The sequence below is a fragment of the Mandrillus leucophaeus genome, unplaced genomic scaffold, assembly GCF_000951045.1.
Source record: "Mandrillus leucophaeus isolate KB7577 unplaced genomic scaffold, Mleu.le_1.0 Scaffold39, whole genome shotgun sequence".
In the NCBI taxonomy this organism is placed as follows: Eukaryota; Metazoa; Chordata; class Mammalia; order Primates; family Cercopithecidae; genus Mandrillus; species Mandrillus leucophaeus.
Genome location: NW_012104142.1, coordinates 6,424,182 through 6,433,695, shown reverse-complemented (window position 1 = coordinate 6,433,695; position 9,514 = coordinate 6,424,182). Strand labels below are relative to the sequence as shown.

Below are 9,514 nucleotides of genomic sequence, written 5' to 3'. Positions count from 1 at the left end.
AGAAACAAGGGTTAAAATGTTTAACTTGTAAGTAAATGAAATAAATTAGTCTGTACCTCCAACAAATGCATCTCCAGCTCCATTGGTATCAATAATTTCTTTCTGGTCTTGATCCAAGACAGCAAAAGCAGTGACTTCACTTTCTGCAATTAGAGTCAAAGAAAGGCAGACTGACTTCTCTTTGTAACACTCAATACAAGCTCGCCCAGTAATGTTTGAAGCTCTTTCATCACTCATCATTCAAAGAGAGACAGGACATAAGCTCCATATTCTGTACAGGGGCACTTGGGAACTACGGTGTAAAATCATATGCAAGTGACACTTTTTTGGTAACTTTCAGCATACAGATGCTGCTGTATATGTCTTATGACAGTTATACCTAGGTAGTTCACATTTTTTTTTTTTTTTTTTTGGAATGACTACAAACAGTAGCAGTACATTTTTGGACAGTGCAAATGAACAGAAGCCATAAACTAAAAGAAGTGTTGGTATGGATTGGATCATGCATTTCTAATAAAGCTTCAAGCCTGACTATATTCCTAGCAGTGAAATGTTGGGTACAGTTAAAGAGTTGTAAATTAAAAAAAAAAAAAAAAAGAATATTGGGTGTTTCTTTACAGAAAATCACAATGGCACAATAAAAACATTACTATTATTCTGTTAAAATACTTCATCCCAATGTCAGTAATTTTTTTATCTTAGTTGGTTTATTAAAAACAACCTAATCTGGTTATGTTTTGTAAAGAAGTCACTATCTGTCAACTGGCAAAAGGGAAAGCTACTACCGAATGCATGGGCAGAACAAAAGGGACAGTGCAATGGGGTCTTGTCCTAGAGCAGTCTGGACCAGGGCTTGTTTTGACTACAGAGTAACCTAATTTAGTACTTTAAATGTGGCACATGACAGTGGAATGAACTTATCTGTGATGAAATCTGGCTTACAAGACACATCTGCACATGATTGGACAGTGCTTCTTACTGGGGACTGGAACTTCTGAAATCATAAATTTGCATCCCTATGGGGACAGACATGGCTAAAGACTTGTAAACTTCAGTCTCATTTAAGACCAAGAGGGAGGCAAAAGGAGATCTTGAGATACTTAAGAAAGGTATTAATAAAGAACATAGAGAATCTTCAAAAGCATATTCTGTCTAGCTTTTGCTAGCTGCTCTTAATGGAAACTTTCAACAAGAGACATAAATATGTTAATGAAAAAACTCTCCTGGAAAGATTGATATTCAAGAAGAGGACTCATTTACTTAGTCAATCTTTTTAAAAATCTTTTTTTTTTAGGTCTTGCTCTGTCATCCAGGCTGGAGTGCAGTTGTGTAATCATAACACACTCCAGCCTTGCCCTCAAGGGATCAAGGCATCCTCCTGTCTCAGCCTCCCGTGTAGTTGGGACCACAGACACACAGTGCCACAGCTGGTTAACTTTTTGCTTTTTTGTGGGGTGGGGAGGGCAGGGGGGTGGGTGGGTAGATACATGGTCTCGCTTTGCTGCCCAGGCTAGTTTCAAACTCCTGGGCTCAAGCAATCCCCTGCCTTGGTCTCCCAAAGTGCTAGGATTACAGGCATGAGCCACTGCATCTCGCTTAAACTTTTTTTTCTTTTGAGACAGAGTCTCATTCTGTTGTCCCAGCTGGAGTGCAGTGGCGTGATCTCAGCTCATTGCAACCTCCGCCTCCTGGTTCAAGTTATTCTCATGATTTAAGCCTCCCAAGTAGCTGGGATTATAGTCGTGCGCCACTACGCCTGGTTAATTTTTGTATTTTTAGTAGAGACAGGATTTCGCCATATTGGCCAGGCTGGTCTCGAACCCCTGACCTCAAGTGATCTGACTGCCTCAGCCTCCCAAAGTGCTGGGATTAGGCGTGAGCCACCACGCCCGGCCAAACTCTTTAAGTAACTGAACTTTCCACTTTTTGTAACATGAGGGCCTACATGGCAGTTGACAAGATTTTGATTAATTGAAAGTTATGGCACAAATATCCAGACTTACATTTTCTAGAGAGTATATATAGTACATACTACTACACAGGCCAAAAAAAAAGTAAGCAGATTTTATTAGAAATACTTGGGAAAGGTCTGCAGTCTGATTTAGGAAAAGGTCTGTACCATAAATACTTATAAAGAAATCTGGTTTTACTACTTCCAAGTACAAGCTACACTATACAGGAAAATAACAACTATAAACTAAAACCAAACAGGTACTAAAATAAGTAAAATGAGTAAGTTAATGACACCATTACTATTTATAATACATTTACATTATGTAATAATCTAACATGTCTATAAAACATTTTAGGTAATATAAGAATTAATTACTAGATTTATAGATTGGAAAATAATTATATATAAATGGTAAGTAAACCAAAATTATACAGAATTCCTTGAGCTCCTTGTTTGAAAACAATTATTTATTTTTGACTGCATAAATCTTTATTTATGAACAGAATCTAATCGACAATGGAAGAGATTATTTTGAATTTTATTCTTAAGAATGATGACTTCTGGCCGGGCATGGTGGCTCACACCTGTAATCCCAGCACTTTGGGAGGTGGAGGTGGATGGATCATGAGGTCAGGAGTTCAACCAGCCTGGGCAACATGGTAAAATCCCGGCTCCACTAAAAATACAAAAAAAAAATTAGCTGGGCATGGTGGTATGTGCCTGAAATCCCAGCTACTCTAGAGGCTGAGGCAGGAGAATTGCTTAAACCCAGGAAGTGGAGGTTGCAGTGAGCCGAGCGAGATTGCACCACTGCACTCCTGCCTGGGGACAGAGTGAGACTCCCTCTCGGGAAAAAAGAAAAAAAAAAAAAAAAGAATCATGACTTCTTGATCTAAATTGCTGAAAATTCTACATAAATGCAGCTTTATAATGCTTTTTCTAGATATATATATATACACACACACACATCATTGAGATACTGTATCCTTAGTTATCATATGAAGTTCAATTTCCTGAAATACAAAGTATAATCATTTTCTACCTTTTTATACTTATCAGTATAGATAAGTATATGAGAATATCACATATGCAAAAGATGTGTCATAAACTCAGTTTTCATTATTTTCTATTATCTAAAGAACTACAAGAACTCCTTTCAAAATGATGACACTGAAAAATCTTTAAGATCCCAAAATGTGCTCCTTGTCATAGAAGACTAAAAAATATTTAATAATACTTACGTTTTATTACATTTTTAGTATGCTCTGATTTTCAAATGACTTAAGCTGGTTTACAGAGCTATTATGAAAAGTCACGGCCAGGCACAGTGGCTCACGCCTGTAATCCCAGCACTTTGGGAGGCCGAGGCGGGTAGATCACTTGAGGTCAGGAATTTAAGACCAGCCTCAGCAACATGGTAAAACCGTGTGTCTATTAAAAATACAAAAATTAATCGGGCATGGTGGCATGTGCCTGTAATTCTAGCTACTTGGGAGGCTGAGGCACGAGAATTGCTGGAATCTGGGAGGCGGAGGTTGCAGTGAGCAGAGATCATGCCACTGCACTCCAGCCTGGGCGACAGTGAAACTCAGTCTCAAAAAAAAAAAGTCACAAAACTAACAATTTTCACTAGCATGACCTATTCCATGGCTATTCTAGGAAATTTATTATATGAACACAGAAGTACATTCACTAAATCTAAATATACACTTACAGGTATGGATGTTATTCAACCAATGAAGCCTAAGACATTTACATGACTCTCACTGGGACCTAGTTTTCTTAGGCATGAAATGAGCCTGGGGTAGCTGTTGGAACAATTAGTAAAAACTAACTTTCTGCCCTAATTGTAAAAAAATGACCCGGTGAGTTTTGATCAAGTACTTCTACCTAAGAGCTTAAGATTATTCATAGCATTTATTTCTCAATTCTTCACAAACTTTTTGTAAAGTGAGAAGGAAAAGGGTTGGGAATAATTATTATTCCTACTTTCTGGATTTCTAAAAAACCACTAAATCATAAGCTTCCCCAAGCAGACAGGAAACAAACACTAACAATTCAGTTGATAATAGATTTGTTTTGTGTCATTTATTAGATAAGACTGCAGCATGCCTTCATTCAAAACAATAAAATTTAGCTTACCTAGAACACAAAATAATCAATTTTAGGCATTCTCTAGACACTTCATACAAATAATTTATTCTTCACTTAAATATGAGACAAGCTTCACTATCTAATCACTTAAGAGGCCAATCTAGTTAGAATAAAAACATCTTCATGCATCTATACTGAAAGTCAACTATAGTAGAGATGGTTAAGTTTCTAAAAATGCCACAATATCTAACTGAACAATAATAAAAATCCAGTCATTCAAGTCCAAACAATTAAATGTTTCTTCAGGTTTACCTCCACCAAATTAACTATATATTTCACACAACCTCACAATATCCTTAGAAAATTTTGTTCAAAGTATTTTAAAAATGCCACATTGTTACTGTTTTGTTTATGTCCTAAACTGTTGAAAAGATACAACTGAAGCTGATCCAGCAGGCTGAAAGGCAGGTAGGCAGGTGTTTTTCTTTCTTTTCTCTCTCTCTTGCTTTTCCTTCCTTTCTTCATTTTCTCTCTCTCTCTCTCTCCCCCTCACTCCCTCCCTCTCTCTCTCTCTCTTTTTTCTCTAGTTTTTCAAGAGCTAAGGTCTTGTTCTGCCTCCCAGGCTGGAGTGCAGTGGTGTGATCATGGCTCACTGCAGCCTCAAACTCCTGGGCTACAAGGATCCTCCTGTCTCAGCCTCCTGAGCAGCTCGGACTACAAGTGCAAGCCAACATGCCTGGCTAATTAAAAATTTTTTTTTGGTAGAGATGGGGTCTTGCTTTGCTCTCCGGGCTGGTCTTGAGCCCTTGGCTTCAAGTGATCCTCCTGCCTCAGCCTCCTGAACACCAGACATGAGTCACCACACTTGGCCTGGTGTTTTTCAACCTCAAGGTAAAATGCAGTCACTACCCCTGCCACTGCCTCTGACCCAGCATCAACAGGCATGGAAGAAACAGAAAAGTGATGGTAAAAACTTCTCCAGAAAGTGAAAAGTATGACTATGTAAAAACCAGAACACTTCACATTCTTTTAAGAGGCTCCTGTATCTTGGCCATTGTTTATAATAAGGTAATCTCCATAGTATTAAAATGTTTTTGTTTGCTTGTTTTTAAAAACTATTTAGAAATAATTTTACATTAACAGAAAAGTTCCCAGAAAAATACAGACAACATCTATGCAACATTTATCCAGATTTACCGTTTTTTAACATTTTGCCACATTTAGTTGATCATTCCTCCCATATATATATATATATAAAACATTATTTATTCTTTCAAACTTTTTTAGCATTTGTGGTATATATTATGCCTTTTACCCCTTAATACTTCAGTGTGTATTTCCTAAGAGTAATGATATTCTGTTAGCCAGGTTATAGTTGATAAACACAGAAAACAACATTTTAATCTAATCTATAGTCCAGTCCAATTTTCTTAATTGTCCTAATGTATTTTATAGCAATATTTTTATTCTGGTAGAGAATTCAGTACAGAATCACATATTACTTTTTTTTTTTTAGATGGAGTTTTGCTGTGTTGCCCAGGCTGGAGTGCAGTGGCGCGACCCTGGCTCACTGCAACCTTCACCTCCCAGGTTCGAGTGATATCTTTCCTCAGACTCCTGAGTAGCTGGGACTACAGGTGCGTGCCACCATGCCCGGCTAATTTTTGTATTTTTAGTAGAGACTGGGTTTCACCAAGTTGGCCAGGCTGGTCTCGAACTCCTGACCTCAAGTGATCTGCCCATCTTGGCCTCCCAAAGTGCTGGGATTACAGGGCTGAGGTACGACACCTGGCCACATATTACTTTTAGTTGTGCTTGTTTTTAATTTAACTTTTTGAGTAGGTAATGCATTCGTATGATTCAAAAATATAAAACGTATGAAAAGCTATGCTATAAAATCTCTCTCTGCTCATCTCTCTCATTCAGCTGGTTTCTGCTCCTCTACTTCCCAAACTGTTTATCACTGTTATTGCTTTCTTATATATCCTTCCAGAATTTTTCTATGCATATACAATCAACTACATTCTTACTTTTTTCCTCCCCTCACCTACACAAAAAAAGGTATCATACTATCTAGGCTACTCTGGATTATATTTTAAAATACTGGATATCTTTCAATTTTGGTAAACAGAGAATGTCCTCATTTTTTATTGCTGCATAATAGTCCACTACATGGATATACTATAATTTATTTAACCAATCCTTTACTAATGGACTTTTAGGCTATTTTCAATCTTCTGTTATCATAAACAATGTCACAAAACATTAATGCTTTTAAACAGACCTTAAATTTAATTATTTTGCTTAATAGCCAGGTCAATAATATCATTCCAGCTTTATATAGAGAACTGATAGAAGGAAACTAAACTGTTATACTAACAGCATGAAATACGCCTATATCAAGGAATAGGGAAAAAATGAGAATCCGGAAATGCTTTTCTTTTCACTAGGACACACATATCAGGATATGAGCAAAGACACCCTGCTCAGGCTGCCCTAATAAACAGGGCAATAAAACAGATGATGAACTCTGCTAATAATAGAGATTTATAGAACAATCCTAATTAACAAGGACTTTTGGGGAATAAAGAGCTCTGAGTTAATTTAATTTTCTAGTTAACTAAAGAAAAAGCAGAAAGTCTTTTTATTTGGAAATCTTTCTAAATGTATTAATATAATAATATGCCATGATATCCCTGCTTTAATTAGTTTAGCTTTTTGAACTGAATAAAATTTTTCTTTGATAATAGAGAATCCTCCTGCACATCTTAATGTCATTGTTCTGAACATCAATTCTTACTGTAGTTCCAAACGTATAAGTACTTTCACAAAAAGTAGGAAAAATTAAATGTTCATGGGAAGTACACTGGATTAGGAACAAAAAAGCCATAGTTTTAGTCTAGTTTGGGTTTAGCTATTTTATTTAATAAATATTTATTAAGACTACCATGTGTCAGGTACTTTATTAGGGACTGGGAATACAGATGTGAATAGGATAAAAACTCTGGTTGTATGAGGCCAACATTCTACTGGGGATAGACAATACACAAGTAACAAATATATAAACAAGCTAATTTGATATATATATATATTTTTTGAGATAGAATCTTGCTCTGTTGCACAGGCTGGGGTACAGTGGTGCGATCCTGGCTCACTTCAAACTCCGCCTCCTGGGTTCAAGCTATTCTTGTGCCTCAGCCTCCAGAGTAGCTGGGATTACAGGCGTGCACAACTACGCCCAGCTAACTTTTTGTTCTTTTAGCAGAGATAGGGTTTCATCATGTTGGCCAGGCTTACCTTAAAATTGTGAGCTCAAGTGATCCATGATCCACCCGCCTTGGCCTCCCAAAGTGCTGGGATTACAGGCATGCGCTACCATAGTCCGGCCTAACTTGAGATATTAATAGGTGCCATAGAAAAAATAAAGCAGGATGATATGATGAAGTGTGACAAGGGAGGAGAGTTAATTTACATAGGTGTTACTTTCTCACTGAGGAGGTGATATTTGAGTTGAGATTTCAAGGGCAAGAAGGAGAAAGCCATGTAAAGTTCCAGGGGTAGAACATTCAAGTGCAGAGGCCCCAGACTAGCAACAAGCTTGGCAAACTAAGACTGCTGAAGCTAAAGAAGGCCACTGTACCTGGAGTATAGTGAATGTGGGGGTTTTGCAGGATTTCATTCTATGTAAAATGGGAAAGTGTTGGAAGGTTTTAAAAAAGGGAGTGATGCAATCTCATCTTTGATTTGAAAATATTACTGGCACACTGGCTCATGTCTGTAATTCCAGCACTTTGGGAGGCTGAGGCGGGAGGACTGGTTGAGCCCAGGAGTTTGAGACCAGACCGGGAACATGGCGAAACTTCGTCTCTACTCAAAATGTAAAAATTAGCTGGGTGTGGTGGTGCATATCTACATTCCTAGCTACTCAGTAGGCTGAGGTGGGCTTGAGCCCAGGTGGTCGAGGCTGCAGTGAGCTATGATTGTGCCACTGCTCTACAGCCTGCGTGACAGAGCAACGCCCTGTCTCAAAAGGAAAAAAAAATATTTTGGCAGCCTGATAGAGAATGCACAATGGACTGGAATGGCAGGGGTTGGGGGTGGGGTCAATAATGCTACTTATCAAGAATCCTTGGGCAAGCCACAATGTAATTTAAACTCAGTGTTATTACCTAAAAAATGAAGATAATATCTGTTCTACCTATTTTCTGTGACTATTATATGGATTAAGTATTAACAGTGTTATAAAAACACACTGACAATATGAAGACCTATATAATATTATAAGGTATTTTTAGGAGCTTATTTTCTTCAATCAGGTAATAAGTATTTGTTGAACAATAGCTATGAGCTCATTAGATCTCATAGAACAATAGTTATGATACTCTGTTAGATCCTCTGGGGGAGATACAGAAAAATATTAAGACATGATCTGTCTTCTCAAGGAGCTTAGAATCTAGATGGAAAGAGAAACCTAGCATATATCAAAGAATCTGTGAAATGTCACACAATGTAATATCTATTATAACTTCAACAGGAGTTCAAAAAAGGGAAGAAACAATATGAGTTTAACTGGAGATGCTTTCACGGAGAAGACTGAACTTAAACTAGGTCTTAAAGATGTGGATAATGAAGAAGAGAGGAAAAGAAAGGTGTGTATGTCCCAAGAGGAACAGAGACAGAAGAAAGTTTATATATCAAGTAAGGCAAGAAATAAATCAAGATGAGTGGGATCTAGCCATTTCTAGGGAGACTTTGAAAGCTAGGCAAAAGTTTGGATTTGATACATCAGGCAATGGAATGCAACAGTAGTTATCTGAGTGAAAAAGCACTGCACCAAATGCTTTGTATACTTTATCTCATCTAATTCTCAAATGAGTAAGGTATCACTAATCTTATTTTATAAATGATGACACTGAGGCTCACAGAGTTTGTCAACTGCCTAGGGTCCCATGGCAAAGGCAGGAATTTGGGACAAATGAATGAAAGAGAAGTAGTAAAATGTGATCCCAAAGTTGTCATTCAAGTAATGTTGCAACTACTTTTCTGAAAAAATGGTGACCATGGAATAAATAGATTTTGATTCATCGTTATACAGCAGTTAACTGACATTTAAATTCCCGTAAGCCTGGTACTGATAACCAAATTTGACTAAATTAAGTTGATAAATTCTCCATAGAGAATAGAGGGAGTATAACTGTGGTTAAGAATATAAGTCAGAATGCTTGGGTTCACATTCCAGATTTGCCATTTACAATCTGGTAATCAAATTAAATTCTCCTTTTTTTTGCTTTTATTTTTTTCTTTGAGATGGAGTCTCACTCTGTCACCCAGGCTGGAGTGCAGTGGCACGATCTCGGCTCACTGCAACCTCTGCCTCCTGAGTTGAAGCGATTCTTCTGCCTCAGCCTCCTGAGCAGCTGGGATTATAGGTGTGCACCACCACACCTGGCTAATTTTTGTATTTTT

The 9,514-nt window shown here is 37.5% G+C and overlaps 1 protein-coding gene across 4 annotated transcripts in view; it reads right to left on the bottom strand.

Moving 5' to 3' along the window:
* The window catches only part of ADK (adenosine kinase), a 636,511-nt gene that overhangs the window by 38,232 nt on the left and 588,765 nt on the right, over window positions 1-9,514 (bottom strand). For all 4 annotated transcript variants that reach the window (XM_011991173.1, XM_011991170.1, XM_011991171.1 and 1 more), the window contains one exon: window positions 57-143. In XM_011991173.1, the coding sequence (XP_011846563.1) occupies window positions 57-143 (87 nt within the window). The remainder of the gene's footprint in view (window positions 1-56; window positions 144-9,514) is intronic.